At 51.7% G+C, this 25,866-nt stretch overlaps 1 protein-coding gene across 2 annotated transcripts in view; it reads right to left on the bottom strand.

The window, feature by feature from the left end:
• CPNE2 (copine 2) overlaps positions 1-23,933 on the bottom strand; it is a 54,108-nt gene extending 30,175 nt beyond the window's left edge. The window contains exons 1-3 of one of the 2 annotated variants that reach the window (XM_065661796.1): positions 23,755-23,933; positions 4,767-4,963; positions 953-1,132 (exon numbers count right to left, since the gene is read on the bottom strand). In XM_065661796.1, coding sequence (XP_065517868.1) covers positions 953-1,132; positions 4,767-4,963; positions 23,755-23,893 — 516 coding nt within the window. In that variant the 5' untranslated portion in view covers positions 23,894-23,933. Of the gene's footprint in view, positions 1-952; positions 1,133-4,766; positions 4,964-23,381; positions 23,490-23,754 lie in introns of those variants that run through there. The other variant, XM_065661797.1, reaches the window with a different exon arrangement.
• Positions 23,934-25,866: the final 1,933 nt, after the last annotated feature.

The following is a 25,866-nucleotide window of genomic DNA, read 5'->3' as shown; positions in this document are numbered from 1 at the left end:
TTTCTAACCCATCAGGCTCTTGAGTTGTCAATGGTAAGGTCACTTACTCTGCCTTGCCATATACAGTGGCCATATTGCAGTCCGTATGACAAAACAATCATATTCACATGCTCCCCTGAACACCCTGGGCTGCCTCTCCATACCAACCTGCTTCTTACAATGTTTCCTTACCTCCCTGTTCGCAGCACCAAGCACAACAGAGACAGTTTTTCCCAGCCTCTACACTTGTACCCGGTACCACATCAGCCCTGAGCTGATGGATGCTGAAAAAGAACGGAGGAATTTCCCCTCATCCCTTGCCTCTGAGTCAGCGCAAGCTCAGAGGACAGAAACATTTGAAGCATATAGCTGCCAACTCCTGACAGGGTCTGGGCTCATGAATGCAAGGACCTTCCAAAGGCTTATGAATCCCATTGTGTCCTGAAAGCTTCTCCACAAGAGCAGAAAATACATTCCTGCACCAACACACTAAAGCAGGAGAGATTATTTGCTACACATTGCAATAGACACAGCTTTCAAATAACTTCCTAAAAACCAACCCTCTCCCAAAAACTATCAAACAAAAAAAAAAAAAAAACTGCTAAACTGAGATAGAAAGGTAGACCACAATACATCCTAACTTTAAACATCTGGAAGTTTCCCAAGTCCAAATCCAAGATGGTCATCAGGGTGCTTACTATAACCCCTGGTAAGATACAGGTACCTCAAACACTTCCAGTTGATATTTCCCTGCAGGCACCAGCAGAAGCTCACGCTATGACTAACTTAGGCTCTAGCAAGCAGCCAACAACCCTAATGTGGAACAGTGCAACCTCAACAATTGAAGTGTGACAAGCAAATTAAATCAACTTTTCCAGGAGCTGCAGCTCTAATCCTCCCATGTCTCTGTGGCTGATGTGATCTGGGGTCCCTTTGCTGGAGGATAGTAAGCTGTAGGACCTCAGAGACTTACCACGCCCAGTGTGCAGGAGAATTCACCAAGGAAATCATGCTCATACAACTGCATGCTTGACTTGTCCTGGTCAAATAGGGCAAACTTGAGCTTCTGAACTTCTTCAAAGTGGTAGTCAATGATGAACTTCTTGGCGAAAGCTGGGTTGAGGTTGTTCACAGCTGTCTCTGTCCTGTCGAGCTGCAAAGAACAAAAAGAAAGAGAAGGCTGCGTGGAGACCTCATAGTAGCCTTCCAGTATCTGAAGGGGTCCTACAAGGATGCTGGGCAGGGACTCTTCACTAGGGACTGTAGTGACAGGACAAGGGGTAACGGGTTAAAACTTAAACAGAGGAAGCTTAGATTGGATATAAGGAAGAAATTCTTTACTGTAAGGGTGGTGAGGCACTGGAATGGGTTGCCCAGGGAGGCTGTGAATGCTCCATCCCTGGCAGTGTTCAAGACCAGGTTGGACAGAGCTTGGGTGACATGGTTTAGTGCCAGGTGTCCCAGCCCATGGCAGGGGGGTTAGAACCATCCTGAGACATCCATCTGCCTGGGAGACCCACCCCAGAGAGACCTAATGCTAATGCAGCAGCACTGCTGGTGATCATACAATCGTAGAATCACAGACTGGTTAGTCTGTTAGTCTAGTGAGATCCTGGTTAGTGATTTTGGTGATGTTCAATGGGGGATGAATGCTGAGCAACCTTCAATTCGCGTGACAACTACAGCCAGTTACAGAGCAGACCCTCTTCAGGAAGCAGCGCTGCATGCTGCAGGCACCATGGAGTCATCCCAGAGGCACAGCTCCTCCAGCAAATCCTCTGAATCAGCGAAGGGACAGAGATGGCTCCTGTATTGCCCCTTTTCGTAGAATCAGAGTGGTTTGGGTTGGAAGGGAGTTTAAAGCTCACCCAGTTCCATCCCCCTGCCATGGGCAGGGACACCTTCCACTAGAGCAGGTTGCTCCAAGTCCTGTCCAATGTGGCTTTGAATACCGCCAGGGATGGGGCAGCCACAGCTTCTCTGAGCAACCTGTGCCAGGGCCTCACCACGTTCACAGCAAAGAATTTATTCCTTATACCCAATATAAATCTCCTCTGTTTAAGTTTGAACCCCTTGTCCTATCACTACAGTCCCTAATGAAGGGTCCTTCACCAGCATCCTTACAGACCCCCTTCAGATACTGGAAGGCTGCTATAAGGTCTCCACGCAGCCTTCTCTTCTCCAGGCTGAACAGCCCAAATTTTCTCAGCCTGTCTTCAAATGGGATATGCTCCAGCCCCCTGATCGTCCTCACGGCCATGATGACCAAGGTTGCGCTGCTGAAAGACAATTTGGGCACCTCTGTATGAACTATGGTGCCAGCAGCAAGCACACTCCAGTTCCCTGACAAGGCATTTGTGTGCCCCTTCCCGGAAGGAAGAATACACATCCAATTGGTGGGTATGCCAGGAAGCAGGCTTTTGGGATCAAGCCAATATTTTATTTATGTTTCAAAATAATTCAGACAACTGCTGAGGGTTGATTCCTTCGTGCTCCATTATACTAGATAGAGACAGCCTTATCCTGCTGAAGCAGAGGGCTGGGAACAACACACAACGGCTTCTTGTTCACTGTCTGCATCCTGTCACTGCCAGGGATGGCACAGCCATGGAAAGTCCTCCTGTTTTTAAAGAGCCTTTTATCAGCAGGGTGTTACCCTGGAGTAAGCCTGTGCTGGAGTGGGTAGGCAGAGGAGATGGATGCGGCTCTCAGCTCTTTGGAACATACAAGAAAAATAAAAATATGCACAAGCCGCCTTGCTGTGAGCTGCAGGAATGTGCCATCACGTTCCTCTGTGCCCAGAGCCCCAGTGCCCACAGCCCACAGGCTGCGAGCAGCACCCACATCTGCTGAGCAGGGTATCCTAGTGCAGCAGGGACACACAGAGCTGGCAGGAAAGAGAGTCATGGGGTGACAGACTGGTTTGGGTTGGAAGAGACCTTAAAGCTCACCAAGTTCCAACCCCCTGCCACAGGCAGGGACACCTTCCACTAGAGCAGGTTGCTCCAAGCCCCATCCAACCTGGCCTTGAACACTGCCAGGGATGGGGCAGCCACAGCTTCTCGGGGCAACCTGTGCTTCACCACCTTTTCGGTAAAACACTTCTTCCTTATATCCAAGCTAAACCTATCCCAGTTTAAAACTGTTGCCCCTTGTTCTATCACTACAGGCCTTTGTAAAAAGTCTCTCTTGATCTTTATTACAAGTGTCCTCATACTTCGGTAGGTCACAACGATGTCTCCCCAGAGCCTTCTCTTCTCCAGGCTAAACAACTGCAGTTCTTTCAGCCTGTCTCCATAGGAGAGGTGCTCCAGCCATGTGATCATCTTCATGTCCCAATTCTGGACCTACTCCAACAGGTCCATGTCTTTCCTGTACTGAGGACTTGAGAGCTGGACACAGGACTGCAGCGGGGGTCTCCCCAGTGTGCAGTAGAGGCGGAGATTCCCCGCCCTTGACCTGCTGCTCACTCTCTGGGGATGCAGCCCAGCACACAGGGGGTTTCTGGGCTGCCAGCACACACTGCTGGGTCACGTCCATTTTGTCACCTACAAGCATCCCCAAGTCCCACAGAGCTGCTCTCCATCTGTCCATCCCCCAGTCTATAAGTACTAGGGATTGCCATGGCCCTGGGGCAGAGCCTTACACTTGACCCTGTTGAATTTAATGTGATTATCAAGGGCCCACTCCTCCAGCCTGAAAAGGTCCCTCTGGATCCCATCCCTTCCCTCCAGCAAATCAACTACAACACTCAGCTTGGCATCACCTGCAGACTTGCCAAGGGTACACTCAATCCCACTGTTTACATCATGATCACTCACCTCCTCTCTTCCTCTAGGAATTACATTTCTCATTTGTAAGGAGCTGGCTTCTGAAACCAAGCAAATAACAAGATCATCTTATCAAGGTTTTTATCAAGGTCTCTTGATCTTTTATCAAGGTTCCTTATCAAGGGCTCCTGGTATCAAATACAGCAGTTGAAGCACATATTTATGAGATTTTTGCTAAGGAGAAAAGACCAACGTCTGCAAAGAATTTATCTGGGATTTACCATCTGGATGCTGTCTGTCTGCGGCTGAACTGATCCAACCTCCCCACACACCTGGCTCCCAGCAGTCTCCATCCCATCCTACGGTCCAGCCCTCTCCATGGAAAACGCCTAGTCCATGAAAGCTTAAAGACTGTTGACCTTGAAATACTTCTTGAAGGAGGCCACAGGTGTTAAGAGCATGAGCATTTCTCCACTGGACTGGCCTGCCTGACACTCAACCAGCACACTCCTGGCCCCTAGAAATAGCTACTCTTCAAGTGAAACCTGAAGACCGGCTGTCTATACAGCTCATGATCCAAGAACCAGCTTATCCTGTCTCACCTAGAAACACCTCCTTGCGAGCAGGACCTCACAACATCCAACTATCATGCAGGACCAACATTTCAGGCACTTGAATCCAAAGCATTGAAAACTTACAGCACAATGAAAAGGGCCTGGGACCACTTTGAAAGTGGCAAGATCCTTTCATGCCTGCCACGTGCTTTACCAGAGGCTGGCATTTTGAGACATGTAATTAAATCTGACTCCCAGCATGAAGCAAAAAGCACCAACAGGGAAAGGACTGGTTGCAAAACACAGAATAGTTAACACACTGGTGACATGCACACAGCCTTGGGAGGACCAGAAGAGCTTCTACCTCTGAAGGAATAAAGACCAGCCTTGTAGTGGAGCACAGAGAAGACACCATCATGGGCAAACCACTGGAGGAGGGAATGCACACAACCTCAGGACTTACCTCCACCCACTTCCCACTGACTTCCATGAAGAGGACACAGAAGGGGTCAGATTTGGAAGTGACATCCCTGTCCAGAAGGTTTTGGCCGCAGACGGACAACTCAACCTTGCAGACACAGTACTGGGAGCCGACAGGCCCTGTCGGCGTGGAAGTCGTGGTGTACGCCATGGACTCCAGTGGCAGCAGCTCCAGGCAGTCTGTGGGACATGGAATGGAGAGGAACCTCAGTGCAAGCAGAAAGGCCAAAACCACTCTGATGCGACAGGCAGAGGGCCATGTCATCCTTTAAGTTACACTTCATAAGTTATGATGCTGTGCTGGCTCCCAAGCATTAACCCTGCCCAGCCACCATCCTCACGTGGCCACCACACCAGGCAGATGTTCTGAGATGCCCAACAGAGCACCTACAACCTTCCTGGATTTTGTTCATAAATTAAAAGATTTTCAAGGAAAGGTAACATCTTCTGCTCACCCCTCTCCAAAGGGTTGAAGCATCCCCAACCTCTTCTTCCAGCATGCTGTGGGGCTTTTGTGGGGAGGATCTACACTTCCACACCATCTTTCTGCATGAAAACCGGTCATCATCGAGCTGGTCTCAAGCCATGGCTCATGGACCTGAGCTACCAGGGCCAAACTTTAGCTCTGCCCCTGAAATCATCATAGGGAAAGGGATGACACCAATCTATAAGAAGGGCAAGAAGGAGGACCCGGGTAATTATAGACCGGTCAGCCTTACCTCCATCCCTGGAAAGATGATGGAACAACTTATTCTTGACTCCATCACTAGGCATATCAAGGATGAGGGGGTCATTAAGAACAGCCAACATGGTTTTATGAGGGGGAAGTCATGTATGACCAACCTTATAGCCTTCTATGAGGAAGTGACTAGGTGGAGGGATGATGGTAGAGCGGTAGATGTAGTTTTTCTTGATTTCAGTAAGGCATTTGATACTGTCTCCCACAGCATCCTCATAGATAAGCTAAGGAAGTGTGGGCTTGATGATCAAGTAGTGAGGTGGATCGAGAACTGGTTGAAAGGAAGAAGGCAGAGAGTTGTGGTCAATGGCGCAGAATCTAGCTGGAGGTCTGTGACTAGTGGAGTTCCTCAGGGGTCGGTGCTGGGACCGGTGCTGTTTAATATTTTCATCAATGACCTGGATGAGGGAACTGAGTGCACCCTCAGCAAGTTTGCTGATGACACAAAACTGGGAGGAGTGGCTGACACACCAGAGGACTGTGCTGCCATTCAGCGAGACCTGGACAGGCTGGAGAGTTGGGCGGGGAGAAACTTGATGAAATTTAACAAGGGCAAGTGTAGAGTCTTGCATCTGGGGAAGAACAACCCCATGTACCAGTACAGGTTGGGGGTTAACCTGCTGGAAAGTAGTGAAGGGGAAAGGGACCTGGGGGTCCTGGTGGATAGGAGGATGACCATGAGCCAGCAATGTGCTCTTGTGGCCAAGAAGGCAAATGGCATCTTAGGGTGCATTAGAAAGGGAGTGGTTAGTAGGTCAAGAGAGGTTCTCCTCCCCCTCTACTCAGCCTTGGTGAGGCCGCATCTGGAATATTGCGTCCAGTTCTGGGCCCCTCTGTTCAAGAAGGACAGGGAATTGCTTGAAGGAGTCCAGCGCAGAGCCACAAAGATGATTAAGGGAGTGGAACATCTCCCTTATGAGGAGAGGCTGAGGGAGCTGGGTCTCTTTAGCTTGGAGAAGAGGAGACTGAGGGGTGACCTCATCAATGTTTACAAATATGTGAAGGGTAGGTGTCAGGATGATGGAGCTAGGCTTTTTTCAGTGATATCCAGGGATAGGACAAGGGGCAATGGGTGTAAACTGGAACATAGGAAGTTCCACGTTAACATCAGGAAGAACTTCTTTACTGTAAGAGTGTCAGAGCACTGGAACAGGTTGCCCAGGGGGGTTGTGGAGTCTCCTACACTGGAGATATTCAAGGCCCGCCTGGACAAGTTCCTGTGTGATGTACTGTAGGTTACCCTGCTCTTGCAGGGGGGTTGGACTAGATGATCTTTTTAGGTCCCTTCCAACCCTTGGGATTCTGTGATTCTGTGATTCTGTGAGTCCAGGAGGATGAGTGGGGTGGAGGACAGCCGCATCTCTACTCACCAGGCCATCAGAAAGCAGAGGCTCTGGCATCAATCAAAAGGTGGCAATACCTGGCTCATAGAAGTGCAAGGCAACTGTGACAGTCACTGTATGACCTGGTGGTGGATGGGATGATTTACAGGGCCCCGATGAAAAACCCTTTGTCACAAGAACAGCTTGCCGAAAGTCTGCTACTAAAGCCATTTTGCAGAGGTAAATGTGTTCTATACCATTATTAGTGCAAACCTCATACCACATGACAGTTTTGCCTTTTGATGTGCAGTTTACCTGGTAAAAACCACCAGTGGTCTTCAGCAAACAAGAGGAAAGGGTGAAAAAAAAAGAGTAGAAAAAAGCATTATCAGATTAAGCTGTACTAATAAACCTTTATGGCTGGGGTTGCTGGTGGAGAGAGAGCTCTTTTCACCAGCTCCTTGAATAGCTTTTACCCTCTTTTTCAAGAAGGGCTCCCTCCTGGCTCATCAAATTTATCTGAAAACCCCAAACATCTTCCTCCACTTCGATAAGCTGTCTGCTGCTGCTTGGCATTGAAATGGCACTTAATAGTCTATTTTGTTTTGCCTAGGCATGAGTATTTATAAGCACTTGCACTTCTGTGAGCTGCTGGCTACCATATTCTCTTCTCTTGCAGCTCATTCTCCAAGCTAGGATGGGGATAGGGGACAGGGATGGGGTAATCTCAGGAACCTTAAAGCTCACCCAGTTCCAACCCCCTGCCACAGGCAGGGACACCTTCCACTAGAGCAGGTTGCTCCAAGCCCCGTCCAACCTGGCCTTGAACACTGCCAGGAATGGGGCAGCCACAGCTTCTCTGGGCAACCTGTGCCAGGGCCTCAGCACCCTCACAGGGAAGAACTTCTGCTGAAGAGCTCATCTCAATCTCTCCTCTGTCAGCTTAAAGCCATTCCCCCTTGTCCTGTCCCCATCCTTGGCTGCACACACATGCGTACATCACTGAAACAGGTCCCATGACTTTTCCCTGAGCACTGTTTCCCCTTGCCTAGACCAAGCTCATCTCATGCCATCACTTCCCATCCACATCAGAACAGTGATGGTGTGACACCAAAATGGAGACACATGTGGGCAGCCACCAATCCACCACAACTTCGAGGACAAACGTGCAGAAGCAGAAGCCCTCATGGCTCATCCATCACAAAGCCCCTTGGGCCACCAGGGTCCGTGCCAGAGCTGCCCAGCTCCTCTTGAGCCCATGCTGCCAGTTGTAGCTGAAATAAAAGAATTAATTTTCTTTTTTTTTCTTTAATGCTTATTTCTTAAATGCTCTCATGGGGGATTTCAACCACCCTGACATCTGTTGGAGCGATGGTACAGCCTGGCACAAGCAATCCAGGAGGTTCCTCGATTGTGTGGAAGACAACTTCCTTCTGCAAGTAATAGAGGAGCCGACAAGGAGAGGTGCCATGCTTGACCTCATGCTCACCAACAGGGAAGGGCTGGTTGGAAATGTGATGCTCCAGGGAAGCCTAATGTGCAGTGATCATGAGATGGTCGAATTTGAGATCCTCAGGACAGTGAGAAGAGCGTGCAGCAAGCTCACTGCTCTGGACTTCAAGAGAGCAGACTTTGGCCTCTTCAGGAACCTGCTAAGTAAGGTTCCATGGGATATAGCCCTGGAGGGCAGGGGGGCCCAAGACTGTTGGATGATATTCAAGGATCACCTGCTACAGGCTCAGGAGTGTTGCATCCCAACTAGAAGGAACTGCAGCAGGAGGGCCAGGAGACCTCCTTGGATGGATAAGGAGCTGCTGAGGAAAATTCGAAGGAAAAAAGAGGCTTATAAAAGGTGGAAGCAAGGACAGGCGGCCTGGGAAGAATACAGGGATGTTGCCTGGGAAGCTGGGGACCAGGTCAGGAAAGCTAAGGCCCAGTTAGAATTAACTTGGCTAGAGATGTGAAAGAGAACAGGAAGGGATTTTATAGGTACGTAGCGAATAAAAGACAGACTAGGGACAATGTAGGCTCCCTCCGGAAGCTATAGGGAGAACTGGCTACCCAGGATTTAGAGAAGGCTGAGGTTCTGAATGACTTCTTTGCCTCAGTCTTCACTGGCAAATGCTCTGACCACACCACCCAAGTCTGCGAAGGCAGATGCAGGGACTGTGAGAACAAAGACCCTAGGCCCACTGTAGGAGAGGATCTGGTTCGAGACCATCTTAAGAACCTGAACGTGCACAAGTGTATGGGACCTGATGGAATCCATCCGTGGGTCCTGAAGGAGCTGGCAAATGAAGTTGCTAAGCCACTGGCCATGATATTTGAAAAATCATGGCAGTCAGGTGAAGTTCCCAACGACTGGAAAACGGGAAATATAACCCTCATTTTCAAGAAGGGGAAAATGGAAGACGCGGGGAATTACAGAGCAGTGAGTCTCACCTCCGTGCCTGGAAAAATCTTGGAGCACATTCTCCTGGAAAGCATGCTAAGGCACATGAAAAACAACAAGGTGCTTGGTGACAGCCAGCATGGCTTCACTAAGGGGAAATCCTGCCTGACCAACTTGGTGGCCTTCTATGATGGGGCTATGGAGCTGATGGTCAGGGGTAGAGCAGTTGATGTCATCTACCTGGACTTGTGTGAAGTGTTCGACACTGTCCCACACGACATCCTTGTCTCTAAATTGGAGAGACATCAACTTGATAGGTGGACCGCTCAGTGGATAAAGAACCAGCTGGATGGCCAGATGCAAAGAGTTGTGGTCAATGACTCAATGTCCAGCTGGGGACCAGTAACGAGTGGTGTCCCTCAGGGATTGGTGTTGGGACAGGTCTTGTTTAACATCTTCATCGCTGACATGGACAGTGGGATTGAGTGCGCCTCAGCAAGTTTGCCAATGACACCAAGCTGTGTGGTTCGGTTGATCCCCTGGAGGGAAGGGATGCCATCCAGAGGGACATTGACATGCTTGTGAGGTGGGCTGATGCCAACCTTATGAAGTTTAACCCTGCCAAGTGCAAGGTCCTACACCTGGGTCAGAGCAGTTCCAGGCACAGCTACAGGTTGGGCAGAGAAAAGATTCAGAGCAGCCCTGTGGAGAAGGACTTGGGGGTGTTGGTCGATGAGAAAATGAACATGAGCCAGCTTCAGTGTGCGCTCAGAGCCCAGAAAGCCAACCGTATCCTGGGCTGCATCAAAAGGAGCGAGACCAGCAGGTAGAAGGAGGTGATCCTGCCCCTCTGCTCTGCTCTCGTGAAACCTCCCTTGGAGTATTGTGCGCAGTTCTGGTGTCCTTAACATAAAAAGGACATGGAACTGTTGGAACAAGTCCAGAGGAGGGCCACGAGGATGATCAGGGGACTGGAGCACCTCCCGTATGAAGACAGGCTGAGGAAGTTGGGGCTGTTCAGCCTGGAGAAGAGAAGGCTGCGTGGGGACCTCATAGCAGCCTTCCAGCATCTGAAGGGGGCCTACAAGGACGCTGGGGAGGGACTCTTCCTTAGTGACTGTAGTGACAGGACAAGGGGTAATGGGTTAAAACTTACGCAGGGGAAGTTTGGATTGGATATAAGGAGGAAGTTCTTTACTGTTAGGGTGGTGAGGCACTGGAATGGGTTGCCCAAAGAAGTTGTGAATGCTCCATCCCTGGCGGTGTTCAAGGCCAGGTTGGACAGAGCCTTGGGTGGCATGGTTTAGTGTGAGGTGTCCCTGGCCATGGAGGGTGGGTGGAACTAGGTGATCTTAAGATCCTTTCCAACCATAACTATTCTATGACTCTATGATTCTGTGTAATCGAGGTCTCAGAATAGCCAGGCCTGTTCTATTTATGCTGCTGCCTGTCTGCCACTCCCTCTGAGAAGCAAAAACAGGGCAGCTGTGCTGGCAGACCTGGTCCTCCCAGAGCAGGCAGATCGTGGGTTTTTCCAGCTCCCCTTCCCCCAAATCTCAGCACCATCTCACAAAAAGCAAAGATAGCAGATGATTCAGTGGGAAAAGCGTTTTCCCAGGGGTGACAGGCACCAGAACATCCTCTCAGCCACTGCACACCACCCATGCTCCAGCCCCTGCACTCGTCCTGCCAAGCTTCCCAGAAAACACAAAGCCAAGATGGGCATGAAGAAGAGGAGAAGTAGCCAGCACCAGCCAGTGCCAGCTGAGGGCAGAGACCTGTAGGGACATGTGTCACGTTCCCCTCCCTCGCACCCAAAATCAGGGATACTGGCCTTTCCCCCAGGTAACAACCTGGAGAGCTTGACTCCATCTCATGAGTGCCAAGGCCAAAATCCTGCAGTTGACACCTTCCCAAGAAGGCAAAAGGCAGCTCGAAGGTGCTATCACCCCTTTCGCCACCATCACAGTGAAGATGATTTTCCCACTGAGGAGCTGCTGATCCAGCCAGCCCACCAGGGATGCAGATGCCAAATTGGTGGGCAGCTCTCCCATCATGGCTCAGGCTACTCCTCCTCCCCAGCTCCAGTCCTGGTATAAACACCTGAGGAGCATAATCATCCCCAGCAGGTTCCCCTAGCTAGAGGGTTCACCAGCCATGAACCATCTGAGGCAACCACCAGGCTTCAGTGAGCCAGCAGCACTTCAACAACCCAGCAAATGCATTAAATTCAGGGATGCATTTCAGCTGGCACCAGGCAAGCCAACTTGCCATCATCTGTATTCCAGTCTCTCCTCCTTTCTTTGTTTTCTCCCTGCATTCACTGCTCCTGAACAAAGTCTTGCGACTCACTCAGCATCTGCAGCCAAATATTCTCCTGATGTACAATCCCAGCTGCCGGCTTTGTACCCATCACATGGACACATGGTCTCCTGCATAAATACGGCCAGGATACTGATGAGAGGTCTCAGGGACAAGCATGAAAGTCTGATATCCCCACAGTCTCATCTACCATCGGCCACAGCAGTTGCCTGAAGAGTCACAAGAGTCAGACCAGGGTGGAGAAACATGGTCCCCAAAACCTTTCTGGGGCCCAGCTTCCAGGACCTCCTGAGGCGGGCTCATCTTTGTGCTTCATAAACTTCAAGTGTTTTTTTCCCTATGACTTAATATCACAGAATCCCAGACTGGTTTGTGTTGGAGGGGACCTTAAAGCTCAACCAGTTCCAACCCCCTGCCATGGGCAGAGACACCTTCTACTAGACCAGGTTGCTCCAAGCCCTGTCCAACCTGGCCTTGAACACTGCCAGGAATGGGGCAGCCACAGCTTCTCTGGGCAACCTGTGCCAGGGCCTCAGCACCCTCACAGGGAAGAATTTCTGCTTAAGAGCTCATCTCAGTCTCCCCTCTGTCAGGCAAAAGCTGTTTACTGCAAGTACTTGGTCACCTCCAAGGTGCTCTGTGTCCACAGCATCCTGCATGGAGGGGTTTTGCTGGCTGGGGGCACACAGAAGACTTGGGGCCACCAAGAATATCTGAGATGAACATCTGGGAGCCCCGGAGCAATGCACACAGACGTTCTCCTCCTCCTCTTCACCCCACGCCCGCCGACTCTGTACAGCAGATCCCCAAGCCATGTGCAGAAGGGATGCCTGGAAGCCCTGAGATCTTTTCTTCCTCTCTTATTTGAAAGAGGAGGAGGGGAAGGAGTTTTCTGTTTTACAAACTAACTTCTGCCCTGGGAGGTTCCCTTCCCTCCACAGAAGAGAAGCCACACAAGAAGCAGTCGCTCGGACCATGGCTAAGGCCTGGTTTTAAGCATTAACAGGAATCAATGGAGAAGAAAAAAAAATGAAGATATAATTTAAGTGAAACATTTTGGTGTATTAATATTGCTGCCAAACTTCCGTGATTTCCTCTCCTTGAAGAGACTGGATTTATTTGCACAGGGAATAACAGACATATTTGAAACAGCCACGGAAGTACTGATATCCACCAGTGATACCATGCAAATTCCCCTGGGTCCTTCCTGGGAATGTCTGTTCCCTTCTTTGGGATGATCTGTGATTCCTGTAACACCACACAGGAGTCACACATGGCTCAGTTCACACACTCAGGCTATCCTGCTACAGCTACTGCATTATAGAAGCAAATGTCCTTTCTGGGAGGGGAAAGTGAGACGAGTGTCAGACAGGTAACTTGGGTTCCTATAAGGCACATAGCTGAGCTTACAGCAGTGGAGACACAGCAGGAAAGAAGTGGTATCCGCGCGATGACGAAGAGCTGGTGAAAGTGAGTTGTCAGAAGACTGAAGCAAAGGAAAGGAGGAGCACAAGGATGCAGAAACCATTTGCCCAGAGCAGCAGAGAAGGTGAAATGCAGTACATGTGGAGCTGGTGGCACCAGGAAAAGCCAGGAAGCACTGGGACGGATGATGGCACAGCTCCCTGCGCTCTGCTCCCTCCTGTCAACAAATACAGTCATCTCCAGAATCATTTTGCAGAGCAGAACTGTTTGCCTTTCAGTCCCTCCCAGGCAACACGTGGATTCACCAGCCTGCATCTGGTCTTAATAACAGCCTTGCTTCCTTCTGGATGCACATGGAATTAGTCATGTTCACAGCCCCTTCCCAGCAAATGCCTCTGCCAGGTCTGAGCAGCCTGGGGGAGGCAGGAAGGGACTGCTTGCACTTGAAAACTCCTTGCAAGGATGTACCTTGGGTACCCACTACCATCAGAGGATCTTCAACTCTTCCACAGGCAGGGAAAGATTGAAAACTGCCTCTGAGCATCTCAGCATGCGTGGGACAGCTGGGAGTGAGCTCGAATTCTCCCAAATTCCTGGAGATTTGGTGTAGACCTGGCAGAGGGGGATTCCCAGGCTGGGTTCTGCTTTCCATACTGGCAGGCTGTAAGCAAGTCAAACAGTCCTGCCTGATGCAAGAGACCACAGGGATTGTACTGAGTTATTTTAGGGGCCTGATAAAGCAAGAAAGAGAGTTTCAGAACAACCTAATTAAATAATTTCCCCAGTGAACCCTTCCTGATGGAAACCGTGCCTAATAGTGTTTCATGGGGTAACGCTACTCATGACAACCTGGTTTGTCGCACTGGTGCTGTGAATCCTGTCCCAGGTGAGGCATGACAATGGCTGGTGGCCACCTCAGTACCACAGTGGCTGCTGCTTCATTTTGTACTCAGGGAATAGTCACCCACGGTCCCCACCTCCTCCTCCTCGCAGCTGTCCCCAGAAAAGCCCTCATCTACCAGGTCTGGTCATAGAACCCCAGACTGGTTTGGGTTGGAAGGAACCTTAAAGCTCATCCACTTCCAGCCCTTTGCCACACGCAGCGACACCTTCCACTAGAGCAGGTTGCTCCAAGCCCCGTCCAACCTGGCCTTGAACACTGCCAGGGATGGGGCAGCCACAGCTTCTCTGGGCAACCTGTGCCAGGGCCTCAGCATCCTCACAGGGAAGAACTTCTGCTGAAGAGCTTATCTCAATCTCTCCTGTCAGGTTAAAGCCATTCCCCCTTGTCCTGTCCCCATCCTTGGCTGCACACACATGCGTACATCACTGAAACAGGTCCCATGACTTTTCCCTGAGCACTGTTTCCCCTTGCCTAGACCAAGCCCACCTCATGCCATCACTTCCCATCCACACCAGAACAGTGATGGTGTGACACCAAAATGGAGACACATGTGGGCAGCCACCAATCCACCACAACTTCGAGGACAAACATGCAGAAGCAGAAGTCCTCATGGCTCATCTGTCACAAAGCCCCTCTGTCAAGTTAAAGCCATTCTCCCTTGTCCTGTCACTACAGCCCCTTGTCAAAAGCCCCTCTTCTCTAGCTTCTGCAGAGAACAGAGATAAACTGAGGCAGAAAATGAGGATAAGCCAGAGTGCAAGACCAAGGCACCAAACACAAGTCCATCCCAGTGGCATTTCTTGCATTCAGGCATTTTCAAGAGAAAAAGGTTTTGGATGGAAAGAGGTCTTCACTGAGTTGAAATGTCCCACTATCTGCCTCCTCACTGTGATCTCCGCTTTGCTTTAATACAGTACAATGCCATTTGGCAATAGCCACATGAATTTATCGTGGGCAAGTGAAAGGCAGCTTTAATGGTCTGGAACACTATTCTAACATGTTTTTTGTGGTTTGATACCTCTATGTCAATTTGAATTTGGATTTGAATTTCAATTTTCAGCTTTGGCAAGCTGGGCATCTGTAAGGAGCTGAGGCAGTCTGGAGCAGGATTAACACAATGCTTGACCCAGCATCTTCAAAACCCTTTCTAAAGGCAGTTGGGGAAAGCAAGAAGCATAGGGCTGCTTCCCCCCATGTCCCCAGCTCCACACACCCACCCAGCTGCAGCACCACCTTAACACTTCACCGTGGGGTCCTGACGGGGTGAACTGCACTTTTCAGCAAGATCAGGGCTGGCCAAGAAAGTGGGACTGATCCTGTGTCCTCCCTGACCCAGGCAGCCCAATTCTCCTACCCTGGAGGGCATCGCTCAACAAAGGGCAACCCTTTCCTGTCCCACGCCTGTGATGCTTAGGTCCCACTCCAGGAAGATCTTTCCAAACCACATTCGGACTCATGGGGTGTGCCAGGGCTGGAAGATGAGGAAATTCCCTCTGTTCCTGACACGGTAGAGCACCCACCACCTGCCAAAAAAACAGCCCCTGCACTTCCTTTGATCCTCAGTGCAAACACATCCATCTGTGCTCCTCCAAGCACTGGTGACAAGGCTCCTCCAGAGCCTGAGGACAGGGCAGGTGGGTGCCAGAGCTGGTCACGGGGCAAACCACCCCCCCACCAAGCCAATGTAGCTCCAGCTGATGCGGTCACCCGGGCTGCCAGCACTGAGGACAAGCCCATCCTGCCGCATGCAGTGGCATCTCCCCACCACTGGCCGAGATGCCACTAGTAGCACCTCCATAATGACACCATTTGAGGGATGTGGGGCCAGGCTGACAATGTAACTGTGAAGTGCTCATTCAAAACCGAAATCAGGAAGCTCCAGGGGCTGTAAAAACATTGAGCTTCTATTGGCATGTAAAACCTTTTTTTTTAAGCCCAGGTGTTCCTTGAGACCACACACCAGTGTCCAAGGACTGCTCTGAGTCAGGCCAAAGCTACATTTGCATGAAGCTCCCACCTCAAACCACTACTGACTCCTGGGAGGGATGAAGACAAGTGGGCCAGGAACCACCTGCAGAGTCACAGAATCAGCTATGTTGGAAAAGATCTTTGAAATCATCAAGTCCAACGGTTCCCCAGCACTGTCGAGGCCACCACTGAACCATGGCACTGAGGGTCTCATCTACGCGGTGTGTGGACACTTCCAGGGACGCTGACTCCACCACTGCCCTGGGCAGCCTGTTCCAATGCCTGAACACCCTTTGGGGAAGAAATGGTTCCTAATCTCCAGTCTAAACCTCCCCTGGTGCAGCTTGAGGCTGTTTCCTCTTGCCCTATCCCTTGTTACTTGGGAGCAGAGACCAGCCACCTCCTGGCTCCATCCTCCTGTCAGGCAGTTGTAGGGAGCGATAAAGTCTCCCTGAGCCTTCTTTTCTCCAGACTAAACCCCCCCAGGTCCCTCAGCCGTTCCCCATCACACTTGTGCTCCAGGCCCTTCACCAGCTCTGTTGCCCTTCTCTGGACCCGCTCCAGCACCTCAATGTCTTTCTCGTAGTGAGGGGCCCAGGGCTGAACACAGGATTTGAGGTGCAGCCTCACCAGCGCCAGTAGAGGGGGACCATCACTGCCCTGGGTCTGCTGGTCACACTGGTGCTGATACAGGCCAGGATGCCTTTGGCCTTCTTGGCTGCCTGGGCACAAGCCGCTCCTGTTCAGCCCTGTCACTCAGCACTCCCCAGGTCCTTTTCCATGAGCAGCTTTCCCGCTGCTCTTCCCCAAGCCTGAAGCTTTGCGCGGGGCTGTAGGGACCCAAGTGCAGGACCTGGCACTTTATCTTGTTGAACCTCATCCCATGGGCCTTGGCCCCTCGATCCAGCCTGTCCAGATCTCTCTGCAGAGCCTTCCTATCCTGCAGCAGATCAACACTCCCGCCCAGCCTGGTGTCATTTACAAATTTACTGAGTGTGGCCTCGATCCTCTCATCCAGATCATCAAAGAAGATATTAAATACCACCCAGCACCCAGGACAGACAGGCTGGGGTGGTGAAGAAGAAGGGAAGGGAGAGAGACAGGATTTGCAGCACAACTGGGCAGAAAGTGGGATGAGCAATGCAGAACCACACCTGGAAAATGAGGCAGAAAAAGCCCCAGCTCCCTCAGCAGTCCCAAGAGCGGCCGGCCTCCTCAGGGCTTCTCCATGTCTCAAACAGGCCACAGCATCCTCTCCTCCAGCTCCCAGGACACTTGTGGCAATCAGCTTTGTGGCTACCGCGTGGCTGGAGTTAGGCCAGTTTGATCCCAGCACCCTAGTCCTAGCACAGGGTGGGCAGGAACACCAGGATCCCACTCTGACCATGCAGACAGAGTTTCACCCAGTGGGAGATCCCTCTCCAGAGAGCAACCAGATGGATAATGGCATATGAGCCACACCTACACATCAGTAAATCTGGGGTCATAACTTGAAGAAAGGAGCACTTCCCATGCAGAAGGACTTGCCCGTGGAGATGCTGTTGCTCCCTCTGTAGCCTTACAATATGCACCTCCAACCCAGGGATTCATGAGCCCCACCCAGATTTTCCAGCCGGATGAAGGGGAAAAGACCCCTGCTTCTCTGCTTGGGATGACTGATTGGTGAAAAGGAACCCACAGCAGCAATAAACCTTTCCAGGGACTTCCCAGCAGTACCCCTGTCCCTGCTCAAGGAGTGGGCTGGTGGCAAGGAGCTGTGTGGTGTGTGGAAAGGAACCTTGGAGTAGCCTGTCCTACCCATGGGTGCACTGCAGGATGGCCCAGGGTGCACTTTAGCAGCCCAACCCTGGTGGGGTGTCCACCATGAAAGCCTGCTTGGCCAGGGGAACCTAGGCAGGACCCACTGGGAGGCACAGGCATGGGCAAGGCCATGGGACTGAGCATCCCCGGCCAGACTGCAACTTCCCAGTGCATGCTGCGGGATGGACTGGGATCTCTCCATTCATAACCAAAGTGCTGGAACGTCAGCTTTGCTAGTGCTCCATAGAATCAGGACAGACAGGTATCATAACAACATCATCTATCACACTGTAATACCACTGTAATCACATCAGAGGTCCAGCACATGAGACTCTCAAGGGAAAGGGGATTAGGAGACATTATTATTTACAGTCCACCACACTGGCTGAGCTCCTTTGCTGCTCATGCATCACCAACAATGGCATTTAGCCCTTGTGAAGACCTCACAGGCTCCAGCTGCTCTGCTGGCACCATGGCCCCAGCTTCGGCTGTGGCACACAGCCATCCAACCACAGCCAGAGAGGATGGAGACATCCCACTTTCTGCTTTCTACAAACCTCCTCACACCTCACTGCTCTGTGCTGCACTGGGAAAAGTGATAGACCCTCAGTGGTCCCTCCAGGGTGGGGGACAGTCCCCTTGCAACTGCAGGGACACAGCTGCTGCCTGGTCACTGCTCCATGACCCAGTGTCCTCCAGCAGAGCTGCCCTGGCAGCAAGGAACAAAGGGCAACAGGATTCTGTTCTCCAAACAGATGAAGTCTGAAAATGTCATTATGCTGTCTCCAAATATCCAAAACCACTCACCAGCGAGAAATCGCGAACCCAAAGAGCAGGAGAACCAAGTGCTGCACAGAGGTCATGGCTTCCCTGTGTTCACTGCACATCCTGCACCCACGGCATGCGCTGCTCACAAACGCATCTGTGGTTTCCAGAGCAGCAGCAGCTCTGGTCTTGCTGCTCAGACATAGAGAAAGGGCAAGAGAGGGGCAGGGCAAGGCAGGAGCGATGGACAAGCCACCCAGGGAGATCCCATCCAAATCTCCGCTGGCAAGCCCAGATTTGGCTGACTGCGCATTTCCCCTTGACTACAAACTTCCTCTAGGGCCCAATTTAGGGAAATTTGTGATGTAGGGCAGAAAAGATCATGTTGTCGTTGTGCATCATGGTGATCACATCAAACAGCTGGGCATGGCCTTATAATGAGGGGGAGTGTATCTGTTTTAACCACCAGATTTGGAGGAAAGAGTTGGTTTCATTAAAGGCAGACCCTGTGAAGTGGAAGGGAGCAGAGCAGCCCCTGAGGGACACACAGGCAGCGCAGCTTCCGTGCAGGTGCAGGGGAACCTCCTGCACTCACAGCGTACTTGATGTGTTCTGGCTGTTACAGGCATTTCTGAGTTACTGAAAACAGAAATGCTGGCTTTCTGAATTTTAACTGAATTCTTATTTCCAGCCAGCACCACACAGCTCACGTGAGAGATGGATTAAGAAATCATCACTTATGGGACGAGAAACATCTTTAACTGCTTTCTAATATAAACACATCCCAAAATCACATGCGTGCCAGCCAGAAAGGCCCTGCCAACAGCCCCAGCAGTGAACAGCATGCAGATCCCTCCACCACAGGCACCATTCCATTCCCATAGCCTATCCCCTGACAACATAACTAAATATTAATTAATGGGTACTTATGCGTAATGTTCATTGACCTGGCACGTTGACACCAAGCCACACAGAATAACACTGATGTCCCCACAGGCTGGAGGCCACCTTCACCCTGCATGGAGGTGATGATCCAATCTTTTCCTAAAGAATTTTACAGGCCTCCTTTTGCAGCAGGGAGATGCTGCCCCTTGATCTCCCTGCCACAAGCAGGGAGATGTTTGCCCTTCACCTTAAGGGTAAAGCTTCACCCTTAGATGGATATGTACTGCCAGCAAAACAAAATCTCATAGAATCACAGAACCATAGAATGGTTTGGGTTGGGAGGGAACTTTAAAGCTCATCCAGTTCCAAGCCCCTGCCATGGGCAGGGACACCTTCCACTAGAGCAGGTTGCTCCAAGCCCCGTCCAACCTGGCCTTGAGCACTGCCAGGGACGGGGCAGCCACAGCTTCTCTGGGCAACCTGTGCCAGGGCCTCAGCACCCTCACAGGGAAGAACTTCTGCCTAAGAGCTCATCTCAATCTCCCCTCTGTCAGGTTAAAGCCAGCCATTCCCCCTTGTCCTGTCCCTATAGGCCCTTGTCCAAAGCCCCTCTCCAAAATGTGGTATGTTATAATGAGAACTATGCCTGATGAATTCTCAGCTCCTTCCCAACAGCTTTAGACTCTGCTCAGGGGATTATAAACCTGGGTTTAAATGGCTGCACAGCCCTGGACTTACTGTTCAACAGCAGAACTTATGTTCCCAGCTTGTCTTATTTTTAAAATCAGGCTTATGACAGCTGATGTTTCTTCCTAAGTCCTCAGCTTCTGAAATCATGTGATGATGGACAATCCAGGGCTGGGGGGAAGGAGACTGTCCTAGACAGAGCTTTTTCCTGCTGGCTACAGGCAGAAAATCTGACAGCCCAAACACAAAGCCTTAGCAAAAGCAGCAGACAAATAAAAAGTGAAGTCCTTCTTGCTAAGTACTACACTTGTTTGTTTTCCTGACACTTTAATGCTATTCCTATAATCAAACCCACCTGAGTTCCCAGGAATTACTTTATCCCCTGCTCCTGTGATCCAAACAAGTAACCTTGCAAAGGCAGCAGCCAGGAAACTGAGACAAAGCAGCAAAAAGTGATGACTTAGGTCCCTCGACAAATATTTTACAGGGGGTTTAAAATACAAGTTGTAAGATTTCAGGGGGAGAAAGTGTCCAGTCCTTCTTTCTTCCTGCTGTTTTGTGGTTGTGCCCTGTGCCCAGCTCCTCCACTGCACCAGAAAATTTACCTTTTCTTCTCCTCTCTGCTCACCCTGGCTCTGAACGCCATCCAAGACTCTCACATAAAGAGTTCCTTATGAGAGCTGGCAACCCTGAACCAGGACAGGAGACTGCAAGCATGGCTTGCTCCTCAATTACCCAGTATTACATTCTCGGCACGCTGGCAGCTCCCGGAGAACAAGCCCTGATTTACGGCAGCATGAGTGGCTCCGGCCAGTGCTCCCCAGGGAGAGGTTTCCACTGAAGTCAGTGGGAAACTCTTTCCACCGGGTGTAACGGGAGCAAGAGAAGTTGTTGTTCCTCCCAGACTCTTCACACACCATGCTGAGACTGCTAAAAGGTGAACAAAGCCAGTGCAATTCCAGTACACAACCAGAGCAGGCTGGTAAGTCATGGGGTGTCAACAGCACTGCGTAACCCCACTGTTCTGGGGTGAGGAAGGAGGATCATGGGCAGATGAGCAGAGACCATGCTGGGCACTGCATGGCTGATGTATTGCCCCAGGGCAAGGAGCAGCTTCACCCACAGCTCAACTCCTGTGGCTGAGCCCTAATTGGATTTTTCCACACTGGAAACCCCAGGTTCCAGGACCTGTGGCCTCCTCCTCCAGCACGGACCCTAACCCGACCCCACAACCAACGGCTTTACAGACTGCACTGCCTTGCCAGCACCCTGCACAGGATCCCTCACTGTCCACCAGTGCAGACCCCAGGAGGAAAGGCGTCCCTGTGGCAAGACAGGCTGGTGCAACTCTGGATTAAGTCATTTCTCTTGAGATCAAGCTCAGAAAGGCAGTGGGGAGGGAGAAGCATCACAGCCACATCTCAAAAACTAGCAGTTGTACGGTGCTGCCACCCTCACGTTGCTACAGCCCCAATGTCTGCAGCATTCAAGAGATGCAAACTGTCACCCCGCCAAAGCAGGCCCCGGGAATGGTGCAGCATATGCCAATGGTGCCAACAAACCCCATCTCTGAGTGGTGAGGGGTTCCAGGAACCAGAAAAGCAGCTCCAGGACTGCTCACATACTCCATAATCCCCACCAAGTGCTGAGGTTGTCTACACTGCAAGTAGGTGCAATTTTGAGGACACTGGGAAGCTTCACCAAGTGTCTTCCCTTCACATTATCCCAGCAGGGATGCTCCAGAGGCAACAACAGAGAAAGACATGCACATCATCAGAAAATGTATGTCCCAGGCTATCATTCAGCTGTAACCAAAGCAAATGCAGCATTTCCCTGAGGCTACTCCAGTAAAATATCCTCCACCGAATCAGTTCTTCACAACAGATCCTTCCCACATGCCCAGAGCTTTTGTTTCCAGCCTTTCTCCTCCCATCATTCTGCTCCCTGCTCCCCAACAGGCTTCAGCGGGATTTCTGGCCCATGATAAAACATTTTCTGACCCTAGAGAAGTCCAGTGGCATCACATGCCAGCATAAAAGCCTGGTACCTGGGGGGCTTGCAGGAGGAGGCTGGTGCTGATGATACGGGAACAATATCAGAGCTGAGCACCCCTGGGCTGTGATTGCACTGGCCTGTTCCTGACTCCAGCTTCCCCAGCAAGGTTCAAATGCATGTCCAGGAAGTTTCAAACCTGGGGCTCAAGGTTCACAGGGATCCTTCTAATTCCTTCCCAAGAAACAGCTGAGACTCTTGGGGAGTCAGCAGCAAGGACCCAGCCCTTCAGAGATGTTTCTGCTACCAAAGCTGAGCTCTCATCTCACCTCCAGCTCGTGTTCCACCCTCCATGCAGTGACCTGCTCCAAAGGGTGTGCTCACCCACCAAGTCCTTCAGCCTGGCTGGCTTGAATCCAGCCACTTGCCTAAATAAGGGTTACTCACCCAAAGACTTATTGCATCAAGTCCTCAGGGTGGCGGAGCTGATAGGAAAACACCTCCCTGCCTGCCATGTTCCAGGCACCCCATGCTGCTGAGAGCAGTGCTCTGTTCACCACAGTCATGGGGGACGAGGTCTTGCTGGGCACGGAGGAGTGAGGGGCAGCCCATCTGTGAGCATGAACCCCCTCAGTCCCTTCAGAACTGCACTGCATGAAGGGTATCATCACCAGCCAGAACAACATCAGGCTGCAAACAGTCCCCCAAGAAGCACTTCTGCACTTCCCAGCTCACTGGATCGCTCTGGAACTCGATGACGGAGGAGAAGCAGCAGCTGCCAGGAGAAACCCCAACCAAACGGGGAGCAAAGCCACATGGCCCCAGCGCTTGCCTAAGGGTTGTGCGCCCGGTTGTCAGCGTTAGGAGCGGATGCAGAGGGAAGTGAGAATGGGAGGGACAAGTTCTACACAGTGCAGAAATGGAGTGGCCTGGGCTAGGGAACGGGGTGTGAAGTGACTGGGAGGAGGGGGTGAGGGAGGGTGTCCCAGCAGATGGGTGGTGTGATCGAGGGGTTGGAAGGTCTGTCCTACGGGATGAAGGTCTGTCCCAGAGGATGAAAGGTCTGTCCCAGGGGATGGAGGGCAGAAGGGACACCACACACTCCCAGAACAAGCCGAGGACACACACACACACACACACTGCGTTGCAGGTCCCCAGGGGATTCCTGCTGGCCAGCGCCATGCTACTTCTGGGATGCCCGAGGTCTCCGGTCTCTGTCGGTGCATTCCCCGTTGATGGCACTACCCACCGGCCCCACGGGGGATGATACCGCCGGGGGCTCGGCTTAGACATCGCCGGGTCCCGCTCCTGACCCCTTCCATGCTTCGGTACTTCCGCGGCGCGCCCAGTACTCACCCGCGGTACTCACACCCCGCTCCTCCCCCCCGGGTACTCACCTCGGTTCTCACTCACCCCGGTTCTCACTCACCCCCGGTACTCGCCGCCGGGGCCGAGCAGCTCCCGCGGGGCCGCGGCTCACAGCCTCCCGCCGCCGCCCCGGCCACGGTAACGGGGGAAGGAGGGAGGGCGGTGATGTCTGGGGGGGGCGCGGCCATGCCTGGGCCACCCCCGGAGCAGCATCTTGCCTTTCGGATTAAACAAACCCACAAGGATCCACCCCAAAACTTCCCAGATGGCTCTTGGGCTCTTCGCAACAGAAAGCAGCTTTTAAAAAAACCCGTGCAATGCGGCTGGGAAACGAGTTTCCGCGTTATCCACCCGGGAGCAGCGAAAACGGAACTTTGGTGGATAGTTTTGAATCAAACCCACCGGTTTCTGCGCTGCCTGGAGACCGGCGGGGCTCATCCTGCCCTGCTGCTGCGGGTGCTCCTGGTGCCGAATCCAGCCCCGGGGCAGGGTGCTGCCCCGGCAGCTGCCAGAAGAGCTCAGGGCACGGGGCTGGCAGCATCGCACCGACGCTCCCCTGCTCCACCCAAGCAGTCGTCCGTTCCACCCTGGAACTGCCGCGGCTGGCACCCAACGTACCATGAGCAGCCTCAGCTGACGTTTGGCAGTCACATCATCAGGCGTCAGGGATATTTATAGTTTTGATGTGGAGATAGGGTAATAACGGGTGTCCTGGGCTGCATCCCCAGAGTGTGAGCAGCAGTTGAGGGAGGGGGATTCTCCCCCTCTGCTCCTCTCTGAGGAGACCCCCCCCTGCAGTCCTGCATCTACCTCTGGGGCAACAACACAAGAGAGACGTGGAGCTGTTGGAGCGAGTCCAGAGGAGGACATGGAGATGCTGCAAGGGCTGGAGCAGCTCTGCTCTGGAGCCAGGCTGAGAGAGCTGGGCTGGTTCAGCCTGGAGAGGAGAAGGCTCCGTAAGGGGAGACCTTAGAGCAGCTCCAGTGCCTAAAGGGGCTACTAAAGAGGGTCTTTGGACAAGGGCCTGTAAGGACAGGACAAGGGGGAGTGGCTTTAACCTGAAAGAGGGTTTTGTCACTTAATTTTCACCCCCATACCCTAATGCCAGGCTTACTATCAACATAATAACCTGGAAGTTACAGGCCTGATCAGGTTTACCTCCATCTAATTCTGCTGGCATCATTTACACCAGGACCAGATCTGGCATTTTAGGAAGATTTTAGGATGAAGTTCTTCCCTGTGAGGGTGGTGAGGCCCTGGCACAGGTTGCCCAGAGGAGCTGTGACTGCCCTATCCCTGGCAGTGTTCAAGGCCAGGTTGGACGGGGCTTTGAGCAACCCAGTCTAGCAGAAGATGTCTCTTCCCATAGCAGAGGGTTGGAACTGGATGAGCTTTAAAGTTCCTTCCAACCCAAACCAGTCTGGGATTCTGTAACAGGAAGACTGGAAGACTCCCTCTGAGGTTTCAGATCAAATAAACCATTTTTATTTGTAAAGAGCCCTTTACTATGGGCTCTGCTCATGCTTTTAAAGATCACGGGCAAAGGCAACAAGTCCCATATTCCCCCTGGACAGCCTTTCCCTCTGCTGCAGCTTCAGCTGTTAAAGGTGGAAGAGTTTTAAGGCACCAAGTTGGATTTTGGCATGAACAAGGTCGTCCCCCCCTTGGTCAGCCCCACTCCCTTCTTGGCACCCCAGGAGTGGGCAGGGGACCAGGATGGGCTTACAGGTCACAAATGCTCCTGCCCAGTGCAGCGCCACCACAGGCAGCCTCCAAGCTAAAAGCTGAGCATAGTTTTTAGGCACAAACCCTTTCTTCCTGTGTTAACACAGCCAGAAAACATCACAGGAAGGGATAAGGATGCGCCTAGAAGAGGAATTAAATGGGAAAAGTGGGGTATGCACCAGCCCTGCCCTCCTCCCTCCATGCCTGTGGCTTAAACTGTCACTTGAGGGGTGAGGGAGAAAAGGGAGAGGCAGGCAGTATTTCACAAATGCCAATGTGCCTGTTTTCTCCACTATCAGTTTTCCCTGTGTTTACTCTCCTGCCCAGAGTGATGCCTGTAAGTCGCAGCAGATTCAGCACTATCTGGACCTGGTTTTAGCAAGGAGAACCAGCAGCTGCATTTCCAGCTCTTTGGAACAGCAGCCATGGTGTTCGAAGCCCAGCCCAGCACGGCTCTGGCTGTTCCACAGCACAGAATTCAGGCTCCTCACCACCTTTCGGCAGCGTGGTTATTGACAGACGGGTATTTTTTGCTAAAGATTTGGTCTCAGGGGGCAAAATCTTTTCTGCGTCTGTCACTAGTGCTGACCAGCTCAGACATTGTCTTCCGGAAACTGCAGGAGCCTGAAAAAACATGGGTGTCTGGCTGGAGCATTCTGATCCGTTTCCATTTTTGGGCTGTGATAAATCTGAAACCCAATAATAACAGCTCTAAAAAAGGCCCATGTCGATCAGCTGTTTGAGAACTGGTCTGGTATTCAACCATCACACACAACACCCAACAGCCTC

The sequence above is a fragment of the Lathamus discolor genome, chromosome Z (genome assembly GCF_037157495.1).
Source record: "Lathamus discolor isolate bLatDis1 chromosome Z, bLatDis1.hap1, whole genome shotgun sequence".
Taxonomy (NCBI): Eukaryota; Metazoa; Chordata; class Aves; order Psittaciformes; family Psittacidae; genus Lathamus; species Lathamus discolor.
This window is presented reverse-complemented; position numbering and strand designations above follow the sequence as displayed.